The following is a 26,349-nucleotide window of genomic DNA, read 5'->3' on the forward strand; positions in this document are numbered from 1 at the left end:
GGTATTCTCAGTGATATCAGACAGTATACATTCTTATAGTATAGGATAGCTCCATCTTTGGTGATTCCAAAGTCCTTGGGTGAATCTGCACAGGAATTAATGCAGTCTGACACCACTTTCACTGCTATAATTCAGTGCTATGGAATCATGGGGGCAGTAGTTTACAAGGTATTCAGCCTTCTCTGCCAAAAATGCTGGTGCCTCACCAAACTACAAACTCCCAGGACTGCATAGTACTGAGCCATAGCAATTAAAAGTAGTGTCAAGCTGCATTAATTCTGCAGTGTAGATGCATCCTAGGAGCATTATGCCGGGGATCTAGACTTTAACCCCCAAATCTAGTTAGGGCTGCAAAAGGGAACCACAAGCAAATCTCATGGAAACCCTCCCCCCCCTCGACACACTGCAATGAATTACTAAATACTCCAGAGGCAATCACCCCAAAATGTCCACATCAATTTTGGCAAAGCAATTAAGCCAAAAAAGATGTGTATTAGATTCATATAAATATGGTAAATTTTAGGGTTAGTTGTCTCAATAAATGAAATGAGGTGCCCACCACAAAGTGAAGTACTAGAGATGCAAAAGGCATCCCCTCTCACCCCGGGCATGTCAACCTGTGCTAATACTATGAAAAGCAAGGTTCCTTCAATTCCACAAAGGAAAGCCTATGGGCAGGATGATTTAGGAAGTTACCTAAATATTTTTTTGCTCAAATTTTATTTTATTTTATTTTATTTTATTTTATTTTATTATGATTCAATTAAATTAGTCTTGTTATATTTTGCTAGCTTTAATTATTGCCAACTTCCTCAGAATTATTATACAATATTCTTAAAGCTATCAGAAGTTTGAAAAGAGCAATTTGTATCAAGCTGTTTTTCCTTTCCTACTGCCTGCAGTCATGAAAATCACCACAGAGAGCCTCATCCACTAGGGTTTGGGGCTAGCCCCCCTCTCCATGGATGTTCACCTCCAACTACATATAATGATGTAGTAAAATTGTATCCCTTGTGTCAAAATCAAGCATTGCTTTTTGGATTTTTTTTTTAAAATGCAAATTATGGATGGTTGCATCAGTGGATGCAAAATCTGTGGATACAGAGGGCTGATTGTATTTACATTTTCATTGACTGGCCATTTAAAAATGCATGTGAAGTACAAAAATTTATTTAATATCATACCTATTTTGGCTCATAATAAGCTCTTTAGAAAATCAACATGTTAAATAACATTTTACCTCAGTCAACTATCACTTTGATTAAATATACTGAATACAGGAGCTATTGGGCATTTGGCACATTAAGGAAGACTATATTATCATTAGTGTCAGATGCAGTGTGCCTCTCAATTACAGCTGTTGGAAAGCATAAGTAGGACGTAGTGGCAATGCTCATCGTCTGTGTGTGGCATAACCAGTGGAATAATCTTTTTTACCATGTGAGAACAGAACATAGGATTATACCATCCTTTAGTATTATCCAGCACTGTTCTTTCCATTAATTCATGTGCTTATTTTGCAAATAGTTTTTGATTCTGCATTTAGGACTCACATGGGTTGAGGCCCATGTCATTTTTACTCAAAACCATAACATCACTGGAGTTACTCACATTTTCAACTGATAGCTGCTAAGATACACTGGGAAACAGACTAAGCTTCATTGTCATATTTTCTCAAACCCTTTGAGGATGAGATTCATCCTTTCCTCCCACTGCTTTATGGTTCACAAATGAAATTAAAATCCTTAAAACAATAATAGTAAATGTATATAAAGTTTTAACAGTAGCCCCACAAGACATACCCAGTGTGTGCATTTCTCCCCACAAAGGAAATGAACAGTGTAATCCTATCTTATTGATGCTTTGGCTGAAGGATGTCAGGAATGAGCCTGTTATGTGGATCTTCTAATTGCTGAACGAGTCTTTTGCTGGAACTGCTAATTTCTAACTGATCTCAGAAATAAACTGGCCACCTTGGTTAGCATTTAATGTCCCAGCAATTTCAAAATCTGAGTTCTTATTGCCTGGGGGAATCCTTTGTTGGGAGGTGATTAGTTGACCCTGATTGTTTCTTGTCTGGAATTCCCTTGTTTTTGAGTGTTGTTCTTTATTTACATTTATAACTTTAGAGTTTTTTTAAGACTGGTAGCCAGATTATGTTCACTTTCATGGTTTCTTCCGTTCTGTTGAAATTGTCCACATGCTTGTGGATTTCAATGGTTTCTCTGTGCAGTCTGACATGGTGGTTGTGAGAGTGATCCAGCATTTCTGTATTCTCAAATAATATGCTGTGTCCAGGTTTGTTCATCAAGTGCTCTGCTGTGGCTGACTTTTCTGGTTGAAGTAGTCTGCAGTGCCTTTTATGTTTCTTGATTCTTGTTTGGGCAATGCTGCATTTGGTGGTCCCTATGTAGACTTGTCCACAGCTGCACGGTATACGGTAGACTCCTGCAGAGGAGAAAGGATCCCTCTTGTCCTTTGCTGAATGTAGCATTTGTTGGTTTTTCTTAGTGAGTCTGTAGATAGTTTGTAGGTTGTGTTTCTTCATCAGCTTCCCTATGAGGTCAGTGGTTCCCTTGATATATGGTAAGAACATAAAGGGAACCACTTGATGGTAACGACACCAAGGTAAGGAATATCTTCTTTGCTCCTGTCCACACTGCAGAGGGTATAGCTGACACAACTCATTTTTATGTCTCATGGGAAGGAACTGTATGAAAGATTTGTATAAAAAGATGTAACATTGGAAAATTGTTTACTAGGACAATGATCTCTTGGTCATCGTGTCTTCAATGTAATAGATCAGCTTCAGTAAACCACACTTTTATTCTCCACAATACAAAAGGCTTGCTTACTTTTTATTAAACATTTTGTGATGAAGAATTATTGGATTTGGACAAGTCAAGCCTGGATTTATAATTCCACCATGCTCTTCTATTTATTCAGAGTGTACACCCAGCCATGTCAACCAGAGAGAAATATACAGCGGTGGTTTCCAAATGGCACTCTGCCTACCTAACTCTTGCATTATGTATGGCATGGCTTTTTATCCTCCCTGAAGGAAGACTTTAGAAGGATAGAAACAGCTGGCATGAGAAAATGGGAGCAACTATTGAGAGACAATCTGTACCCACCAGGTAAAATATTTTTCTTTATAAGGTTAGCACTGCTGTGGTGCTGCCTATGAATACTATAGGCAATTACATTTTACTCAACAGCTTAATCGGCATTGATCTTCAAGTGCCTCCTCACATTTGTTAGGCACATCATGGCACAGAGAACAAATCTGAGCCTGAGCTGTTATGAAAACTTGTAAGGAGAACCCCATCCCATTTTCCAAAGCAGTGCTGGTCAGATTATGAACCCACTCTGGGCAGATTCCCTCTAATTCTCCACCTGCTCTTTTTCAAAAGAAGAGAAAACATATCCTGAAAGGTAGGGCAAAAGTCCACCTATACTATTGATAAATGGATTTCACTCCAGCCTCTCTTTAATTTTGATAGAGTTTCATAAATGTAACATATCTTGCTTTGGTATTGTATGCCATGTACAACATTTCAATACAAATACATGGGTGAATATTATTGAGTTGTTGTAGGTTTTTCAGGTTGTATGGCCATGTTCTAGAAGTATTCTCTCCTGATTTTTGGCAGGCATTCTCAGAGGTTGTGAGGTCTGTTGAAAACTAGGAAAATTGGGTTTATATATCTGTGGAAAGTCCAGGGTGGGAGAAAGAAAGAATATAATGTTTACCCCCACATGTCCCCAAATATTATCTCTTGCTTATGAGATACTGATGGGTATCTCCGTCTGGCTGCTGTTTTTTTTTTTTTAAAGATCTGCTGGAGCAGATGGGATCTTTGGTCTGATTGAACAAGGCAATTCTTATATTCTGGCTTCACAGAATGCAAGCTGTGTCCCAGATTGCTCTCTGTATTGTAAGGTATTGGAGGAAACAGAAATTAAGCCAGACTTTAAATAGCCATTTCTCAGATTGCCTGTGGTGAGCAAAACTGCCTGCAGGTAACAGGTCAGTAAATTTTCATGAACAGAAGAGAATCAGTTCCTCTTTGCGTTCGGGCCACTGGTACATTCTCAGAACTACATCCTTCAATGCACCAAATCTCACTTCGGCCTAAATCCAAATTTCTGTCCCAACTAGAGAAGACTTGCTGAATTATTTGCAAAAAAAGACAAACATAATGTAAATCCCATGGATTTCAATCGGTCTAATCTAATTAAGACTAGCAACAGGGCAAAAACATACAATGCACAGGTCTATCAGCAAATTATAGAATCAAGAAAGATGATTACTGGATACACAGATAACTTGGTGAATGTTAGGTAGATAGATCTTTTTATTGATTAGTCTACTGACCATATAAACAATAAAATACAACAGACAAATAGACACTAATCACTGCTCTAAAACTCCTGTACTATTTAACTAAAATAAATTAAAACACAATAAAACATGATTCAGTAATAAGTTTGGTAAAATGGAATTAAATTAAAGATAATAGCAAGGGGAGTGGTGTGACGAGTGTAAAATAATCAGTTGGAGAATTTAGGTGAGTTCATTGTCATGACAAGGGATCACATTTTGTGAAAAGTTGGTGAATGTTAAGGCTAAGGATACCATTTTTTATCTTTTAAGTTGACCTCTGGCAACTTCATGCACAGAAATATTTTGGGCTTCAACTCCTTTTGAACCCAAAAAGTTTAGCTGATGAGCAGAAGTTGGTTGTGCTCCAAAACACCCAGGGCTGCTATTTAGTTAATACTGCCTAAGTGTTTCTTGTTGTGTTGGTCCTCCTGTTCCTGCAGCAAGAAAAATTACTGTTGTAATTACTTCTTACCTATAACAGGTGGAAGAGAAAAGTGAGCAAAAAAGAAATGCATGATAAAAAGATCGAAGCATCCAGAACATGCCAAAATCAGCACCAAAGCGGGTTTTTAAAACCCTGGGCTGTGTGTGTGTGTGTGTGACATGCAGCAACCCTGAACCCCCTCTAATTTTCCCCTAAAAATGAGATCAAATGTACCTGATTGACATGGGGGGGGAGGGGGGGGGAGAAAAATCCCTCCTTGCCTTCCCCAATTTCCTGGCACCTCATTTCCTCATGCTAGGAGGGCACGAGGAGCAAATTTATGGCAGCCAGGTAACTTTTATTTCATTTTTAGGAGGAAATTGGGGGGTTTGGGGGTGGGTGCCCTTTCAGTCTTTTGGCCTCCAGGAGCCTGAAAAATTGAGATGGCTGTGTGGATTGGGCCCGAGAATTGCATGATGCCATCCCCCGGTCCATCTTTAATATCCGGATCTTACCAAGTATTTAATTAATTTTGAACAACCAGGGAAACCCTGGTTTGGTCCAAATTAATTCCTTTTTACTGAAGGCATTGTTTGGACACCTCTGGAAAAAACCTAGAAAGATATGGGCCTGTCTGGAGGGGCCCTAAGATATTTGATACAGATGAATAACTTCAGTGTGGATATTAGCAATAAATATAGCTGAAATATAACATTTAATTACCTAGTAGTAAAACCAATTAATTTAGTGCTTCTGAGTTAACATAGATAGGACTGCATTACAGTGGGGGGAAGGATTCAGACAAAGGTGAATATATGGGATTTAGAAACAAGTACTACAGGAACATAAGGGATTGTGACGATAGTTATGTTTGACAATTTTGTTTTCTCCACATTTTGAATTAGATCAGAATGACTCACATCTCCCAAATGAACAATATGCAAATCAGGATAAAGTTATTCTTTCAATTTCACACTTCTCAACTTTCAAAGCAGCTTTTGGATTTAAATTTTTACATATGAAAAGTGGGGGGGAATTATCCCTAAAGGTGATTAGGGAATTCTGCCATCTAATGAGTGGAGATGTTATTGCAAATTACAGACAGATTAGAACTGACTAAAATTAATTGATTTTAAAAACAAATAAATCTCAGGTGCATACTTTAAAGTATTCAGGCCAAATTACATGGTACTGGAATTATTGCAGAAACACACACCCACCTGGAACATGTTATTATGGACAATGCTATCTATTACAAATGGATTCTATAAGAAGCCATCATGTGAAAATATGACTAGAAACACCTACAGGAAAAGCAATTGGGTCTCCAGAGCTGCAGGAAGAGTAGAAAGCAGAACATCTGGAGCAGATGTAACTCCAAAACAGCGTTTTCAAGAAAGGAAAGCACAAAAAATGAATAGAAGCAAAGCTGCCATGTTGAGAAAACAGTGTTCTTCAGCAATTTGGTCCTGGATAATGGTTCTAATTCATCACTTACAACTGGCTAAGTGTCACCACCTTGCTTCCAGTTTCATGCAAACAGATGGAAATGAGAACTGCCCGGTGTTAGCTATAATTGTGACAAGGTTCAATTTCCCCACATCAATGGATTAAAGAAAAAGCATAGGTCAGTTGAGCCATAGCTTCACTAATACAGGACAAATAAATGTGCCCACCTTGAGCAGCTCTAAAATATTTTGAAATTTTTCAAATATTACATGCAGAACCATAGTTCTGCCAGTTTTATAATAAAACCCAAACAAAATGTATGTTTTACTGTAAAATGCACAGGAAACATGTATTTGTGCTTTAACACATTGAAAAGCAGAATTTTGTCCAAAAGAAGTCAACTTATGTTTGAAAGATTTTATTTTGACATCTTAATGCAGAAAATAAATAGAAAAACACACAAACTGTAATGATATTTTTGTTTTTTGCAACCAATATTTTACTTCCTAAATAAACCCAAAAGGACATTCATATTGCATACTAAATGTTACTGCTTTTATTGGGGCATAAACCTTGCAGTGTATTTTATTCTGCGAATAAATGTACATTTCACTATATGTGCTGTCTGTGTACAATAAATTTGTTTCTTTGTGTTATTGCAATTGGCTAACATGAGTGGCCCTTGGGAACAATGAAAAACCTAGAAAGGTACAAATAATTGACAAATTGCGATTGCATGCTTGTAGCACAGGATTTCTGAGAGCTAATGATGTAATTCTGAAGGTACTTACCCACTCCTCTTCATCGTATTCTGAATGGTGGGGTATAGAATCTTGTCTCTTGATCTGAACAGGATGGTCCTGAATAGGCTGATCACCACTGTCTTCAACATTACTCCTTGGCACTGTTGGCTTTTTTAGGACACAGCCTGGACGGGCTGTATATAGAGCTAGAAGGGCACTTCTGATCAGTTGATCCTTAAATGCATGCACAAATAACTCTGTCTAGAATGAAAAAGAGTGTGCAGTCAACAACATGAAGGAAATGTACAGAACTAAGGAATAAAATACAGTGTGTTTAGATAACACATCTAAACTTGTACTGGTGAAACATTATCATATGTTTTTACAGCAGGATTGTGTACAAACATACCGAGGAATTAGTCTACTGAATGCAGTTTACCTTTCACTCCATCTGCATAGAAATTGGGTATAAATTACACTCCAACTTGCAAAATGGAATGATAGAAGACTGCTTTCATAGTTAAAAACCTCTTATATTTTATGTTTCACTTTACATTCTAATTGCTTTTGAGTATCAGAAGAGGATTACAAAATGCAAATAATCCTTTGTTAAAAAACATAACTTTTATGTTTGTTGCTTCTATTTAATATATTTTATACATTTTAGCTACAAACATTTGCTGCGTTTCTTACACATCGGGATGTTTTCAAAACTCTAGCATGTTTTTTTTCAATGTCAGGAACAACTTGAAAAACTGCAAGTCACTTCTGGTGTGAGAGAATTGGCCATATGCAAGGACGTTGCCTAGGGGGTGACCAGATGTTGTGATGTTTTACCATCCTTGTGGGAGGCTTCTCTCATGTCCCCACATGGGGAGCTGGAGCTGTCAGAGGGTGCTCATCCATGCTAGCAAGCTATACACCTTGGAGGAGGGGAGTCATGCCACAGAAGAAGAAAAGCACCACTCTACCAAAGGCAGTCTCTCTTCTGGAGAATTCATCCAGCTTGTTGTGAGACACTCCACTGTTCTATTGTATACAAACAAAGTGATGCTCGAGATTTTACAAGAAAGTCCTTTACCATATATTTGCAGAAAAATGGCTACCAGACTAAGAATTATTCCTTAAAAAATAAAACTTAATTATAATAATATATTTTGGTAGTTTTACAGTTTACATATAAAAATAAAAATATGTTGACTTAAATGTTCTACTCTCCATGTTTAAAACCTACACAAATATCTGAAAATCTTCCAAAGAAGACCAGAAGAAGCCTGCATTTAGTTGATAGCTGTCATTAGTGAAGTGTTGTAGGTTTGCACATCACAACACCTACCTAAAATTGTATTAGAAAGGCAGTGTCATTTTCCTGTGGCAGTATCCTGAAGCTTGTAGCCTCCAGAATAATTTAACATTTCCTCATACAAAGGAAATGTAATTTATGCTGAGTGCAGGAGCAGCTGGGGATCTGGTAGTTCTAGCTGCCACTGCAGGGACCATTTTTGAATCTTACCGTTTCTGAAAGCATCTTTAACGAATTCTTCAAGCTGTCTGGCAAGTGCTGCCTTGCAGAATTAAGCAGCAGGTCTGTGTGGCTTGATATGAGAGGCTGGAGATGATTGATGTTACTGAGAACTTCTTTTGCCTTAGCTGTGTTTTCAGGTGAATAGTAAATACATTGGTATCCAGTACTGCAGAATGGGAAATGCAGAGACAAAGGAATATATTTTTATAAAGACAAATGTTAACCAAGTTTAAGGGCTAGAAGGCGAATCATTATCTGTATGCAAGGACTCTCGCTGGCACTGTAATTAATATGAAAAGGTATTCTAAAGTTCAGTATAACACATTTATGTTCATCATTTCAAAATCCAACTTGCTAAAGGCTGGAAAATAGACCTTGCCGAAATGGTAAGAGATGGTAACCTTTCCTTTGATGAACACTCCAGGCAGCACCGGTGAATCTAATTACCCCCTGAAGCTTTTTGAATGGACTACTGTAGGTTTTACTATTACAACAAAACAAACAAAACACTTAGACATCATTTTATTGCTGTGTTGAAGAAAACAGATGTTTATGTGGCCATGAGTGGCATAAATAAATTTCCTCTCCACCTCTCTATCCCACTATTGTCCTTTGCCTTCTTATATCTGCCTAATCACATTTGTTAACATTCTGATTAATGCACTAAAGACAATTGTTTCTGATCACTGGCTCAATGGCGAGTTGGTCAATGTTTGGAAGGCACAGACTCAAGTCAAGTCTCACATTTAGCTGTAAGGAGAGTATTTACCAGAACTAGATTTGAACAGCTGGATACATGGAAGGTTTAACCAAGTTCCATATAATGGACAATTTTGTATCTGTGGAGCGTCAGAGGTAGAAGATATCACACATGTACTGTTTAGTTGTGACTTGTACAAGAAAGAGAGAAATCAATACCTTGAGCCATATATTATACAAAAAACACACTGGGATCCATATATTAGAACTTCATTTTATCGGCAAAAAACATACTGGGATCCATATATTTAAACTACCTTTTTATTGGCTGGTCAGAATGCTAAAATAACATTTAAACAGCCCTTTTTTATTTAAAACAACACAACTAAGAACTGCATATTTAGAGTCGATTGGGGGTAAACTGTAGAGGTGATGCAGATATTTGATCTGGATCAGGACCTTGCTAACAGCTTGTTTATTTTAACTTACGTTGTACTGTGGGTTGTATGTGTATGTGTATGGGTATATGTTTGTCAAATGTTTTTGATATGGCCAATGGGCTACTCCAAGGGTCTTCAAACTAAGGCCCGTGGGCCAGATGTGATACGGCACTCACTCTAAACATTAACTGAGGGTAGCCCTAAGTCTGAAACGAAGGTACACCATAACAATGAACCTAAATAACTCAACTATCATCAGCCAAAAGCAGGCTCATGCTTCCCATTAAAATACTGGTACATTTATGTTGGTTAAAATTGTTCTTCCTTTAAAATATTGTATTGTTCTTTCATGGTTTTTTGTTCAATGTGCATATGAATTTGTTTGTGTTTTTTTCAAACTATAGTCCGGGCCCCCAACTGTCTGAGGGTCCATGAACTGGCCCTCTGCTTAAAATGTCTGAGGACCACTGGGGTAATCAATGAAACGTACTACTACTAAAGATAATTTTTACTGATCATTGGCTCAGTGGTGGGTTGGTCGATGTCTGGATGACACATGTTCAAATCAACCCTCGCATTGAGCTGTAATGAAATAAAGGTGTGGCTTTATTTTTCCATTCCTAATTTGTGTGTGGTCTGCAAAAAGAATGTGACTTGAGAAAGATGACCCAATGGGTTTTCATAGCATACAGTATATTCCAACCCTCATTTTTTGAAATGTTAGTCCAACCAGGCTGGTTCTCATACACTTAAATCATATATGCATTAATCATCACCCAGCTGTATCTATACAATGCTGCTATGATGCTCATGCTGATGTAGTTGCCATTCAGAACTCATTGAATTCTCCCTTGTTAAATCACTAATCATTGAAAAGTCTGCTATACGAGGAAACAGGAATAAACAGGGAAGAGAAGAAGAGGGGCTGGTGGGACAGATGAAGTGACGGTGCTGCTGGTGGTATGGGGATTCTGTGCCCCTAACCCCTGCGAAAGGTGATGGCCAACTATATTTTGATAGCATATGTGAGCTGTCAGTCACTACAAGCTGGTAGCCCTCACATTTAAGCCTACAAGCTTCTTTGTTGATACCGCATACCAGAAAATATTTAGCATTAAAAAGCACAATTAATGTTATCATGAAAGCAATTCACGTGTTCTGAAAGCCTGTATTTTAAATATATCATCTCTTACTTATTATCACACACACACACACACACACACACACACACAATGAAGTTTGATACAAGGCTTGTGTGCTCAAGGTCATTGTGAAAGGCATTTCTAGTCTCACTTTTGAAAACAAGAGTTTAAGCTGCTAATCTTCACATATATAAGAAATGAATAATTGAAGAATAGGTTTGTGAATAAAGCTGACAGACAAGGTTTTCACTGGAGTGAGTACCAATATAATAGTTCAATGCTCAGTTATTTATAACAGGAAAAAGCAAGGATAATGTGATAGCTCCTGAACATAATCTTATTCATATTGTTTAAAAATCCTCTTGATATATGCAGCATATGACTAAAGTATACTATATTCAGAGAGTCTATAATTATGTCCTCTGGGTAAAATAGTTTTTCTCCCTTTTGGATTTTAGAATGTCAGTACTGCCATTTATCTCAAACGTGCACAATTTTAAATAACTGTTTTGCTTACTAGGGTATTTTAAATTTAATGTGTTTAAGTCAAAACGTTCAAATTCCACACTACATACTTCACAATACAATTTGAGTAAGTCATGTATTGTTATATTGAGTAATCTTCCTTGTATAGATTTCCTAATATGTTATGGCCAGCCAGGGCTGGACTAAATGGCCCTTGCAGTTTCTTTCAACTATATGATTCTGTAATTCTAAGAAGTAAATTCCACTAGTGAGTGACCTGTGTAAATCAGTTAAAATAGTTATCACTTGACATTGGGTGAAGTTTCTTATAATCGTTCTTGGTATTTTCATACTGTAGAATTGGGAGTTGAGAGGAGCTTTATACAGAAAACCAAGGGTGCTTCCAGAGAGAACTAAAGTCTGCACCAAAACAGGTTTATAAAACCTGCTTTGTTGCGAATTTCAGTCCCCACTGCCCCCCCCCCAACCTGGACTTTCCCAGGGGTGAGAGGGAGCAGCTATATGCCATCCCAATTAAAATTGGAATGGCATGCAGCCACCTCAGAGCCCCCTGAATTTCACCCTAAAAGTTAAGTAAAAACATACCTGGCCACCATAACTCTCCCCCCCCCCCCCCGGTCTTCTGACATGTTATTTCCCCACACCAGGAGGCCATGAGGAGGGAAGTTATGACAGCCAGGTACATTTTACTTAACTTTTAGGGGTAAATGGGGGGTTGGGGGAAGGGGGTGGGTGCTATCCTGTTCCTCTGGCTTTTGAAAGCCCAAAGAAGCAATATGGCTATGGGGATTCACTCTCAGTTAGTCCCAGGGCTACCCAGAAGTGAGTCCCCACAGGCCCAATACTCCATTAGATTCTGGCCTTTCAGGAAGGCCTGGCTCTAATGGGGTATCTAATTAATTTGGAATAAACCAAGAAAAACTTGGTTTGTTCTGAATTAATGCATTTTTCCCAGAGGCATCGGTAAAAACCAAGAGAGCTCCCAGTATATGCGTCTGTCTGGATAGGTCCAAAGTCATGAAACAACCAGTTTTACATACCATATAATACATTAATACTCTTCTATCTCTCTATCCCACATAAATGCATGACACATAGTATGTGATATGGTGAAGAAACAGCTTTGGAACACGGGCCTTTAAGAACATCAATCACCAGTTGTCATTGGTCCTTTTACACTATACAATTATAGACCTATATTCTTCTTCGTTAGCCATGCCAACAATGGTAGTTCCTCACTAATATAAGCTATAATTCTTGTTATATCCAAAATGAGAAAATGTGAATTATTTTCCATTTACCAGCAAAGAAGTTAAATTACCTCCAAAGGTAAGAAGAAAAGAGAATGAATGGTCCCAATGCTCTGTTGTTATTTGTCATCAATTCAACTTTGACATATGATGGCCGTGTGAGTAAGAGACCCCCAAGAACTCTGACCAGTACGATCCTTGATTTAATGTAATGCAGTGTTTCACTCTTCCTACTGCCTTTCAATTGCCTAATGCTCACTTGAATAAGCTAAATTACATTTTGGTCAGCTAGAAATTTAAGTCTGGACATGACCACTACAAGAAGGAAACTCTCTTGTGATGTTTTGATTCATTTTCTTCTTTCTGTAACAAGTCAAAAACAAACCCTGCAATACGTTACAGTAACAAATCAAAACTAACATTAATTTGAAAATAATCAACAAGAATGCTTTCAAGTCCCATTGGCAAAAATTTGCCTTTGCTGATCAAAACCCTTCAGAAATTAAGTGATCAAAAGTTTAATTGGATCAGTTCATTAAACCACTGAGCAGATTATATCTCGCAGCAACAATTAAAGTATTTTTATTTTATATTACTATTAAAATAACAAAATTATCCACTGTAAAATGATATTATTTTAAATCAATATTTTAATGAAGACATTGAATAATTAATGATGTTGATAATAGTATTTTTGTTACTGTGGAATGAAAACTTTGATATAAAATAATAATTTATGACTTATAAAATAATAATTTATCACCAATTTAACAGATTGCCAGCAAGTGACTTTCCTAAGGCACAAGAGAAAGGGAACCTGAACCCAAGTTCAATGCTGAACATTATGTCTATTGGCTTTGTCCTTTATTTTTGTAATATGCCTTCGGGAATGGTTTTGGTTTCCTTGAGAATTTGTAATGGGGCATTTAAAGCCTCATAATGACAAGCCTGTGTATTTTTGCTTTAACACATCTCCTCTGATTAGCTTTTGAATGAGAATGCAAGTCTTTGGTGTATTCTGAGAATGATTTATGGACATTTTAAGCACTGGAACGCTGCATCAATTTAACTTACAGCCCATCAAATACATGTTGCTCTACACTCTAGTCTTAAAAATAATAATAATCTAGGCTTTCATCCACTTCAGCTGAAAATAAGAATATTTTAATTTACAAGATGGAACATTCTATATACAGTACTTGCAGTGTGGAACAAATTAAGACCAAGCTTGGACAATTTTAGTGTGTGTTCTTTGTGTACATTTTGAAGGCTACTGTCAACAAAACCTCAGGACAATATAAATCAATTTGATTCATACCTGCCATGTTATTTTTTATTGCAGATACTCTATGCATGTTTTTTAAAGGAACAAAATGGCAGAGAATGAGCTGTATATTTCAGGTGCCTCTTTTTTGAAATGTGGGAAACTTCAGTGATTATGCAAAGTTTCTGAAGAGCCTGGAAATAATTTGCTAATATTAATTCATTGACCTACAAATTTAAATTCTTTATTTTATTGATATTTTATTATTACTTTCTTAAATTAATCTCCAACAACTAGGTGAATGGTTTTAACACATTTTTACAAACTAACTTAGGAATTGCATTTCTTAATGTTTAAGAGAAATAAATCAGTTTGCTTTAACGATTTGCCATATTAGTACAGTACTGGCACTATGGCCTGTTTGCAAAATGTTTTATACACAGCAGATTAAAAAGTCTCTTTTGATGAGTCAGATGGTATGGCTGAAACAGGCATTTAAGAAATTGAATTATGACACTACAATTTAGGATAACCAAATTTATATACTATGAGAATCACTCACTTCTGGAAAGAAGGGCCAACGATATGGCCGGAGGGGAGCCTTTGAATCCCCCATTGAAAAGGCCAGGATTCTCCAAGACTGGCATTGACACCAGTCTGTAGTGGGGTGCGGCTTTAGGAAGATTCCTGTGGTTAGTCCCTCCCCATTGCATTTGGCCTTTGGCAGCATAACCCACCCTCCTGCCTTCAGTTCAATATGAGTTAGCTGATTCATGTGAAACGTTTGCGAGGGCAAGTTGCTTACCTATAACTATTATTCTTCATGGTTATATTTGAACTCAGAAAATTGGGTCATCTGCACCTGTACAATATCTATTTGCTTGAGTCACAGAGACCAAAAACAACTGTTTGCTTCTGATGTCAGTAATAGTGGGAGGGATGACTCTTTTGAAGGAGCCAATGTATTTTGGGGATATGATTTACTACTAATGGTAGTTCCTTTAAAGTTCAGAGAAACCCAGAGGGGAAAAGGAAGGTTGTGAACCTGAGGCACATTATGCCTGCTCATTGCTTTTGTGCCAACCCATGAATTGGTCTGAACATCCCCTCTGACCATTCCCAGAGCATCTTACCTAATTATCCGTCTGTGGCTAGACAAGAGTATACTGATTTCGGAATGCCCACTAGTTAACCACCAGCCTCCATCTACTTATTAAAACAAACTGTAGAAACAGTTCAATGGCAGAACAGGTGCCAAAGAGCAGTACTCCACAATGTAGCGGTCGATGCACCAGATGAAACAGGTGTGGTTCCCCGAACCTAGCTCTTAGACCAAGGAAGTCCATCTGGAGTCACCTTTATCAACTTGTTGTCACCTTAGTGCCCACATCATGATGGTAGTTAGACTGGATGTGTTGAGTTAACATCCGCAATCCACTCACACCTTCTCAAGTATTGGAATTTTAAGATGTTTAAAAAGGAGATTATTAGACTCTTTGGTATTTTTAGGCTATTTTTTAGAACATATATACATACAGAATCATACCATTCCTCTAGGGCAGTGATGTCGACCTTCCTAATGCTGCAACCTCTTAATACAGTTTCTCACTTTGTGGTAGCCCCCAAACATAACATTGTTTTCATTGCTACTCTATAACTGTAATTTTGCTACTGTTATGAATCGTAATGTAAACATCTGATATGCATGATGTATTTTCATAAACTGGACCAAATTTGGCACAAATACCGGATATGCCCAAATTTGAATAATGTTTTGGGTGGGGTTGGGGGTTGATTTTGTCATTTGGGAGTTGTAGTTGCTGGGATTTATTGCTCACCTACACTCAAAGAGCACTCTGAACTTCACCAATGATGGAATTGCATCAAATTTGGCACACAGAACCCCCATAACCAACAGAAAATACTGAAGGGTTTGGTGGGCACTGACCTTGAGTTTTGGAGTTGTAGTTCACCTATATCCAGAGAACACTGTGGACTCAAGCAATGATGGATCTGGACCAAACTTGGCACAGATACTCAGTATGCCCAAATGTGAACAATGGTGGAGTTTGGGGAAAATAGACTTGACATTTAGGAGTTGTAGTTGGTGGGATTTATAGTTCACCTACAATCAAAGAGCATTCTGAATCTCACCAACGATAGAATTGAACCAAACTTGTTTATTTAGTTATTTACCCTGTTTATATCCCACTTTTCTCTACCCCAAAGGGGACTCAAGGCAGCTTTACATATAGGGAACTATTCAATGCCTTTGGACAAACTTCCCACACAGAACCTCCGTATGTTTTCTGATGGTCTTTGGTGACATCCCCCCACAACCCACCCCCAGGGGTCCCAACCCCCAGGTTGAGAAACGCTGCTCTAGGGAGAACTGCAGACATAGCAATGCCTGGGCACTCACAAAAGAGGCAAAAAAGATGCAAAGTATCAATTGCTGTCATTGTGTTTTTCTCACTGTATAACATCTGTGTTTATTTAATATTTTAAAAGAACATCTGTTACGAGAGTACTTATCTAAACTCTTTGAGAGATCTACTCCTCATTCATCCACAGACTACCTGGGATGGTAATCTCCTCTCCTTTTTCAAATTTCTTATACTGAACAGCTGCCATTTTTAAACTAGTCACATTACATTCTGTCTGATAGAGCAACATTGTTTTTTCCTAGCCAGATTTCAGGGAGGAGTTCTCAGTGTAAAACGTGGCTCTGGAAAATGCTAAATGGCCTCAAAGCATCTTTCAGCTGCTCAATAAATGTGTACATGTAAAAATAAGTAATCACTGCCATGATGAGATAATTTTCTTAATTTAGAGCCTTAGAAATTATTCTGTTTCATTCTACGATTCAGGAAGACTATTAACATGAGAATGACTATGTTAAGATTATTCTTCTCTATTTCTGAAGAAAATTTTGTGAAGAGGAAAGAAGTAATGAAACTTTTTTTTAAAAAATCCATTGGTTTTGCTAAGTTTTCCTCACATCAGTTTATCAGTGGGAAAGACATAAAGGAAACAAGGGGGCTGAAGATGTATATGATTGTACGTGCCATTAAGCAGGTTCATGAGACTACACACATTAGAACTTCCTCAGTGTCTGAAATTCTAATTCTTTTATATTTTGTCAACAGATATTGGGTTAATGAATCCCCTGCAGTTTTCTGAATTCTTATCCATTACACATTTGAGCTTAAATGGCTATTTGGTAATGTCTCTCTAAGATTAAGTTTGAAAATAAGTAATTTCAACAGTATTTATTTATTTATTTACAGTATTTATGTAGTGCCTTTCTCACCCCTGGTGAGAAAGCGGTTCACACATAAATAATGGCAAGATTCAATGCCTTACGTTGGGCACCAATACGATGCCAATACAAATAATTACAATAGTAAAACCACAATTAAATATAAATCACAATTAAAACAATACATCAACAAGCATTAAAACAATAAAACAGTCTCATCAGTCGAATTGCCGTTCCAGTCAATGTCCCTCTAAAATGCTACATAATCTACTGTCTGAAGGCTTGGTCCCAGAACCATGATTTTAATTTTTTTTCTAAAAGCCAAGATCATCAGCACTCATTCTATTATAATATACAGTAACCACAAATATTTTGTTAGGATCCATACTTAGAAAATAAACTCAATTCAGATCTTGTAATGGACCCCTACTGAATCACCAGTGCAATTTTGTTGATATGGCAAAACAAACATACTACTGTTATCTAACTCAATCGATCAAAACTTTATTACCACCCAAAGATTCAAGTAGCTCACCAGTAAAAGGTGCACATAGTGCAGACAGATTAATAAACTGGTAAACAGATTAAAATGCAGGACAATGCGCTATACAAGGTGCATATGAATGAGAGTGAATAAATACAGGGAAAGTTTCAGCCAGAGTGTAATACAGGAAGTCCTTATGCTGGCTACCTCAGAGAGAAACTTGGCGATGACCAAAGTCATGTGGAAGAAAATATATCCTAATAAAAACTTTACATAGACCAATAGATGGATGACAATGTTCTCATTACACCATCAGCAACCGCCACTTGGTAACAGAAGCTAATTACAATAAATACTTGAGTATAAGGTGACCTGAATATAAATCAAGGCACCCAATTTTACAACAAAAAACTGGGAAAAGGTATTGACTCAACAAAAACAATATGGTATCATCAACTGTGCCCTTCTCACATAGTCTTTTGTATTTTGATCAGCATATTCAAATCATTACAGCAGTGCTATACAGGATGTATTTTGGCCAAATATCCAATTTTTACACAAAAATTTGCTAATTTGATTAATTGAAACAATTTATATTTCCTGATATATGTATTTCTGTTTTGCACCTTCCTTGCAATTATGCAGTTTTGTATACTTTAAAAAATGGAAAGTTCCAATGGTCAGCTTAGGGCAAATCTGTGCACTGCAAATTTCTAAGGGAGTTTCAGTTCACGTATTGGTTGAAAGACCTTAGTTCAATGGTAGATGAACAAACATTTCTTATCCAAGATTTCTTATGTGGATTGCGACAGTAATGGCCATTGAGAGTTTGAATCCTAATTACTTCACAGACCAGTTCATAAAATCTAACCCTACATGAACTCCCATTTGAACTTAATCAAATGATGAAAATTATGTGCACAGTTATTTACATAAGCTTCTTTGCAAGAAGAGCATAAGCTTCTGCTGTAAAAGTGAGAAATATCTTGTATACTGAGTTTCAAGATGCCCTTCTCACATAGTCATTTGATCGATCAGCATATTCAAATCATTACAGCAGTGCTATACAGGATGCATTTATGCTTTCCTGCATGTGAAATATTTTCAATTAAAAATGCTTGATATAGTTCCATCACTGACATAGTTGCATCCAAGTGTACAACTATATGTTGACATTTTACATTAAATCCTTAATTGTTACTCATTTTTCTATTGCTGCTTTTATATTTATGGCCTTTCTTGACCATACACAATGTTCTTCTCCACCAAATAGCTCTGGAAATTAGGCTGAGAGGGATGAGTGACGGGTTCAGGATCGCTCGGTGAATTTAATTGCTCAGTGAAGACTTGAGCCTGGATCTTCCAAGTTCTCATCCAACCCTTTTCTGTGGCCCAATGGATATAATGATGTAATCTGTGTTCCGGTGATTCCATTGATACTTAGCAGTAGATATTATTTATTATTTATTTATTTACTTTGCTTATATACCGCTGTATCTCAAGCCCGAAGGCGACTCACGGCGGTTCACAAACAGTAAAAACAGTAGAAACAGCAGTGGTTCCATACAACATATAACAATTGACTTAACACATTATCCATGCAAGATATCACTTGCATACCTTGTGTATTTATTGAAAATGTTTATCTAAGTACACATGCTGCTAATATTATTGCATCCAAGTCAACATTCTTTATATAAGATATTGTTAAATAACAGGGAGTACTGAGATATGCTTACTTTCATAGTGAATTACTGAGAAAAACTTACTTCCGTCTCTCTGCTTCAAATTTGTTCAATAGTTTTTGAAGACCACCATTTTTAAATCCCTGAAAATGTGCTGCGGGGGCTCCTACTGTGATGACATCATAAAGAACATCTGAAATAGGAATAGGCAAATATTGATATTTGAGCACCTATGTGAAGATTTAAGGAAACACTGTTGATGAATACCAGTGCTCCTTATTGGAAACACATGTCACCAAATTCAAAATGCTAAACTAGAGGCACATCTACACAAGTCTTTATTCCCAAAGGGTGGAATCAGCTCCATGGTGATGATACAATGCTCAGAGCTGCTTTGGGTTAACACGAACTTGAACTGTGTTTATAAAAGTCATTGGCTACTGCAAATTTTCCCCAAGAATCTAGAGCAACCTTTGACTTCGAGCCCATGTAAACAGTTGGACTGTGTCCAAGATGGTCATGCCACATTCCCCAGGTGGCATGGGGACATATGATAGCATGGAACGGTACTTACTATTCCTTTTCTGTTCTCATTGTAGTGGTGACCTCCTGGTGAGATGTGGTTAATGGCTGTCAGTCATCACCTGGAGTGATGCTCATTGGGGTGCAAAAACAGTTAAGAGAAGGGAGAGGATTCTTCCTTTTCCTCTCCATTTCATTCTGGTATTTCAGCCACCACTACAATGAGAATAGGAGAATGGCCATCTGATGACACTGAACCAAGTTCAGCACCACTGCACTGACAAGACTTGTCCCCATCTCCACACTGGGGCTGGTGCTAAGGTAAAAACCATCCCATGACTGATCCGGAATATGTACATCCAACAAACAGAAAAAACATCCCTCATGGAAAAGTGTTCTGATCTATCAACTGTCAAGTATGGACTCTAAGGCACATGTCGCAAATGCAAGACTTGAGGCTGAATCTGACCCATCACTTCATTCTATGTGGCCTGTGAGGCTTTCAATGCCAGAGCACCATAGTGACATTTATAAAATCTTACAATTACAAACGCCTCTTTGAAGGCAACGAAAATGTGAGGTGGCTCTTTGTGAAAGTGAGTTTGACACCCTTGCTCTAAGGGAGTGGTTCTCCCCAGGTGTTTTGGCCTACAACTCTCAGAAATCCCAGTTAGTTTACCAGCTGTTAGGATTTCTGGGAGTTGAAGGCCAAAACATCTGGGGACCCACAGGTTGAGAACCACTGCTCTAAGGTGTGAACTAATTGGAAATTGTAACTTTATTTCAATAGTCTTCTTAGCTGATATAAAGCAAAAAGCAAAAAGTAATGCCTTCTCTAATTTAACTGACTTATTTTACTCTTGCTTTGTTGGCAGTAAAAAAACAACAAGAGTTCTTTACTAACATGATATTATTGACAATTCAGTACATTCTCCTTCCCATCTTATTCTATTGCACACCTCCTTTTTTCTTTCCATCTCTACATTGACACACCCCTTTTGGACACCAATTCTAGTTCTTAACATTTTGAAAGCAAAACAGTCACATGGCAATCAGGAAGCAAAAAAGGTTTCGCAACATAACTTGAATCAAATTCCTAATCAGATTACCTTTTAATCGAGGACTATGCACATACATTCTTTGCAGATGCAGATTGATTGGGACAAATTCTAGAGTTTTTTCTCCTTTACTACAACTTGATTTGAAGGAAGAACCTGGAAAACAGTTTAAAAAATAATTACCTGAAAACATTTAAAATGATTTTTTTCTTAGTTAAGATGGCAGAATAATATCACCACATTGCCAGTACTTTAATTTACTCGTATTTTTGTGTTACTGTGAATTAAGAAAACAGTGGCTTGCTGACTCTCTCAGTATGTACCCTAAAAGCAGGTAATAATTTCTTCTTACTGCATTTCACCGCATAATAATCACAACCCCCTTTTCAGTTCAAAACTTGCTTTTTAGCCTTTCATAATGTAATTTTGCATGTGTAATTCTGTTCACCAAACCACTTAAAACAGAAATGTATTCACCAGTCTCCATGAGACTAGAATCCTCAGTGGAGTCGGTGCACAATTTAGGTAGTGTGGGAAGATGCAAAGCTTACCATATTGCATGGCTGACCCCATTGCAGCTTTGTTCCCTCACATCTAGAGCATTTCATTTGGCTGAGTTAGTACTGCAGCCATGCAAATTGGCTTTTGGACTCAAATCATTGAAGAGCCTTAGGTGCAAGGAAGGGAGGGAAGCATCAAAGGAGGAGGCGGTTGTAACAACTGCTGCTGGGGCAGCAAGAAGCCCAGCAGAGGGGCAGCACACCAGCTCCGCCGCACCAATCTGACATTGGCGAAGGGCTTTGCCACTCACTTGGCCCCTCAGCACCAAAGCCTTTGGCTAGCCCTGCACCTAGTGTTGCTTGCCTACCTGTTTCCTGAAAAGCAGAGTGGGGGGGGGGGGGGAGCAGAAGAGAAGAGAAGAGAAAAGCAGGTCTGCGGGCCACCAAAATCATTACAGACCATCAAGACCACTACAGAGCCTTAAATTTAAAAATAATTTTATGAGAAAGGCACCTTATGAGTTTGGTATAAGCAAAGACTTTTCCCTACAACAAATTCCAACTTACTGCAGGAAACCATTTTGAAACAGTGATTCGCAAACTTTTTTTGACCAGGGACCATTTGACCAGGGACCACTCTCCAACATTAATATCAAAAGAATAATGTATCAGTTTTTGGTCAATTTTAGATTTGGTTTCATTATTTGTGGTGCTGATTCAGAAAACTGCATTGGCTAGACTACATCAGCTTTATTTTCTGATACAGAACATATGCCACCCTGTAGTCGCCATCTGCTCACCCACAGAAAATCATATTTAATAAGTCTTGGGACTATAAGAGGGTTTTGCTAGACCGGTTGCTCTCATTGCAATGGTGTAGTAACGGTGAGGCCGTGGACCACATTTTAGTTCTTGTGGACCACTGGTGGTCCACAGACCACAGGTTGGGAACCACTGTTTCAAACCAATGTAATGGGTTAAAACTGGAGATGGTTGCTTAATGGATATCTTTTGTTTTTGAGACTTGCATTAATTTGATAGGGTCTTCTTAAGCAAGGAGTGCTCAGAGGTGATTTTGCCAGTTCCTTCTTCTGCAATACATATTACAGTATCTCAAATCCATTGGCCGTTTCTTATCCAAGTACTGACCAGAAGTGACTCTACTTAGCTTCCAAGATCACATGGGATCTTGGGAGGAATAATGGTCCATACGTGGTTGTACCAATTTTATGCATCTTGCTATAGGATCGGTCTGTTACAGCTGTGTCAGCAATGAAGCTGAATATCTGAATATGTGTTGTGTGTATTAAAAAAACCCAAGGGGATAAAATTCAGTAAACAAAACAAATGTAATGATTCGTCCAGTAAATCTGTGGAAAACAATTTGAAATTTGTAATGATCAGCTTCAGTGGCACAAGCCTTAATCTAAGCTTTTAAACCCATCAAGAAAAGGAATGTAAATTACTTTGTGACCTACATGTTCAGTCAGGTCAAATATAATTTCTGGTACTGAATACCTGCAGTTTTGTTACATCACACATGAGGCAACTTCAAAATAAGGTAATTCTTAAGCCAAATACATCTCACTCTGGATAGAAATACATGGACCTGAAGCCACTTGAGGACTCTCTGACTGCAACTGTCAGCTACTCAAAGGAAGGATGGGGAATAAAGTGTACATGTACACACATGAAATAAATATGCATAAACCTTCCACTAAATATGTAAAAATAGGAGTAGTGGAAATAAGCAAATTACATATGTGAAACATTTATGATGAAATATGTAATTATCACGCACCAGTTCAGAAGTGGCAACTTATTCTGATACTGGTAGTCACATTTTGGGTTGAATAAGTGCACACAGCCACAGATATGACTCAAGAGGAAGGGGAAGAATTTTATGAATTTTTTAAAGAAAAAGTATATAGAAAATTATAAACAGAAAATAGTGTTTTGAGTTATTACTCTCTTAAAGGCATGAATTTGCAGCTGCAACGTGATGACAGCCTTGCTGTCAAATAAGCTCCCCAGCTATTTGGCATAGGAAGAGGTAATATTTCCATTATTTAAGAACAGGAATTTTCTGTTTGTTTCTGAACTAGTCTGATTTCTGGGTAAGCATTTTAAAAAGGAGTCGCTTCTGGTATGAGATAATCAGCCATCTATGAATATGTTGCCCAGGGGATGCCCGGATGTGTTGCCAACCTACAGGGAGACTTCTCTCATGTCAGAAAGTCTAAAAAGAGTAACTTTCTGAAACAATAATATTGTCAAAAATATCAAAGTGCAACTTTGTGATACTACAGTAAATTTAGACAATGAAAATGGTATTTATGGAGTGAAGTGTCCAGTTGTAATATATCACAGGGTGATATGAATTTGCTTCTCAATCTGGATTGAACATTTTTATGACATCAGCTATCTCAATTAGAAACAGGCAGCATTGTGCAAACACTGGTGGCCTTGGCATGGCAATAGATGAGAAGGGATCTTCCTGAAATTAACTTTAGGGCCATATGGCAGTGTCTGTGCGAGTTGGAGGATTCTGGGAGTTGTAGTCTCAAAGGCAATGCCTCCAAACTCCATATAATATTTAGCCACTTAGAATAATTTGAAACATTAAAAAAAAACTTTGCTTAAGTCTAAAAGAAAGAAAGGGCATTTCCCAGACACATCCAGAAATGCCATCTTTGAATGTCGCACCTTCTCTTCTAACAAAAACATTAGCTGATGGCAGCAACTGCAGACACTTCCCTTTTTCAGAAAATGAATACGAGAACTGGCAAGGTGATAGGGCCACACAAATGCCAATTCCAGATATTAATGGACTTTCAGACAACTAAATCAGGTCACAAAATTTTGGAGTTATACATAGCAATGTCACCCATTTAGTTTTGCGAAAAAACCTCTGCAATAGAGTCATAAGACTATCAGCTTTTATTGACTTTGGATAGACATTTAGGAGACAAAAAGTGACGGCTACATAGTTTTTTGAGTGTTGTATTTTGGAGAAAAGAGTGAGTGAGCCATTGTTTATTTCAGTGTAAATCCTCGAACCTAGGAGATCCTGCATGCAATTAAGTTATAGAATACCTACTTCACTCATCCTTTTCTTCTTGCATTACAAGAGGAACAGAAAAAGGCAGTGAGGGGTGAATGTCCAAGGTCTACTCCTAGACATCAGCTGAACTGGTCTATGGAAGACTAGTAGGCATAATGAAAATGCAAGTAATCATTATTTCACTTATTAAACAAGAATCCTTTTCATACCTGTATGTTTCCCAAGTTCAGCAAGCATATTTTGATAGAAAGTCAACATCTGATCACAGTGTGTAATGACACTATTACGCATATTGTCCCAATGTGGAGCAAGTTCTCCAAGTTCTTTAAGTTCCTGATTCCTAAAGGAAAACAACAACAATGATGGCGTAAGTCCAATTGTATAAAAACGGCAACACTAAAAGAAACAGTGTTACAGCTAAGTAACTTCTAACAATCTTTTTTAATTAGTCTACATAATACTTCTACCCATTTTAAAAAATCAGTCTAAGAAAAAGGTTCTTTTCTTTCCATAACACAACGTATCAGAATGTATAAATGTCCTGGTTAATCTTGACTCTCGCATCTGCATCAGTTAAAGGGAAATGTCAGTGTCATAAAAAACTACCAAGCCACTGAGATTTCAAAAGGAAATCCATCACTAGATTACAAGGTTCCCTTTTTGTGCCTTTGGAGGCCAAGATGATGGAAAAAGAATTTGTCAGTATTGTCTAAGAGCACATGGATTTATTTTTTTTTACTGCTGACACTATCATCATTTCGCAGTACTGAATATAAGATGGCTACAGAGAGAGTCTTTTTGTCCTATTGTATTTTTCACACCTGATAACACATGAAACAGAACCCTCTGTAGTGCGCCTGCTTGAACCTTGTCTATAAGAGCTGGTGAAAGCTTTCCAGATCGGGGACAAAGATGGCTCTTGAATTGGCTACTGTTAATTCTAATCTATCCTCAAATTATGACTATTGTGAGATTGCTGCTGAAAGAACTTATCCATCTCCCATTCCTAAATAACTTAATGGGCCAGTAACTTATCTTTTTCAACAATAGAGCCAAGATGGCTATGCAGATAACCTTGGTCACTTCGATTAATATCAGTAGTGACACATTTCGGAAGAGATACATCGTATCACAGAGGAAAAACATACATCAAAAGACATTTAGGAAATGTGTGAGAAGAGAAACAGAGAGATTGATTATTTGGGATTGCTTGGCAGCTGTTAGTACAATCAACAACAGTATTTGCCTAGACATTTCTGCATGGGATGCAAGATACTATTTAATGTGTCTGTTGGGTATACAATCACCAACCTGCTAATAATTACCAGTTTATTCATTAATTTAAAATATTTCAATTTTTATAGCCATTTTCTTTATGGTGCCAGGGTGGTTTATGAAATGTCATAAAACATAGCCTAAAAAGCCACATCAAAGTATTGTCACCCTCGTCAAAAGATGAAATATATATATATATATATATATATATATATATATATATTAGGCCTGGGTGGTTTCGTTTCGTTAATTCGTAATTCGTTAATAATTCGTTAATGTTTCCAATTACAAAACGATAACGAACCATTCTGGAGCAATCATTAAAAAAAACCCGAATTTTTAAACACGTTTTGTAAATGCTTCGTATTTCGTTATTGTATTCGTTTCGTTATTGTTCCGAGGTCGTTTCGTTATTAGTTCCGCATGTCTGGGCCAGTTTTATGGTTTAATTAGTGAAAAAAAAATATAATATCACACCAACAGTCAAGAACAGAGGGAGAGGGAAGCTTCAGAAGTTTTTGGAGGTTTTTTAGCGTATTTCGCGGTCGCGTCCGCCATTAACGAATCGATTCGTTATTCTTTCGGAAATCGATTCGTTAATTTTTTACCATTTACGAAATTTTGTAAATATTGAACTTTTTAAAAGGAAAATTTTGTAATTATTTTAAATATCGAAACAAAAAACCCCCC

At 37.4% G+C, this 26,349-nt stretch overlaps 1 protein-coding gene across 3 annotated transcripts in view; it reads right to left on the reverse strand.

The window, feature by feature from the left end:
* Nucleotides 1-26,349, reverse strand: part of INPP4B (inositol polyphosphate-4-phosphatase type II B) — a 314,390-nt gene that overhangs the window by 57,976 nt on the left and 230,065 nt on the right. For all 3 annotated transcript variants that reach the window (XM_060778904.2, XM_067468684.1, XM_060778903.2), the window contains 5 exons: nucleotides 24,594-24,724; nucleotides 20,872-20,976; nucleotides 19,325-19,433; nucleotides 8,517-8,694; nucleotides 7,052-7,264 (listed from right to left, as the gene is read on the reverse strand). In XM_060778904.2, the coding sequence (XP_060634887.2) occupies nucleotides 7,052-7,264; nucleotides 8,517-8,694; nucleotides 19,325-19,433; nucleotides 20,872-20,976; nucleotides 24,594-24,724 (736 nt within the window). The remainder of the gene's footprint in view (nucleotides 1-7,051; nucleotides 7,265-8,516; nucleotides 8,695-19,324; nucleotides 19,434-20,871; nucleotides 20,977-24,593; nucleotides 24,725-26,349) is intronic.

This window comes from Anolis sagrei, chromosome 5 (genome assembly GCF_037176765.1).
Source record: "Anolis sagrei isolate rAnoSag1 chromosome 5, rAnoSag1.mat, whole genome shotgun sequence".
NCBI classification, from domain to species: Eukaryota; Metazoa; Chordata; class Lepidosauria; order Squamata; family Dactyloidae; genus Anolis; species Anolis sagrei.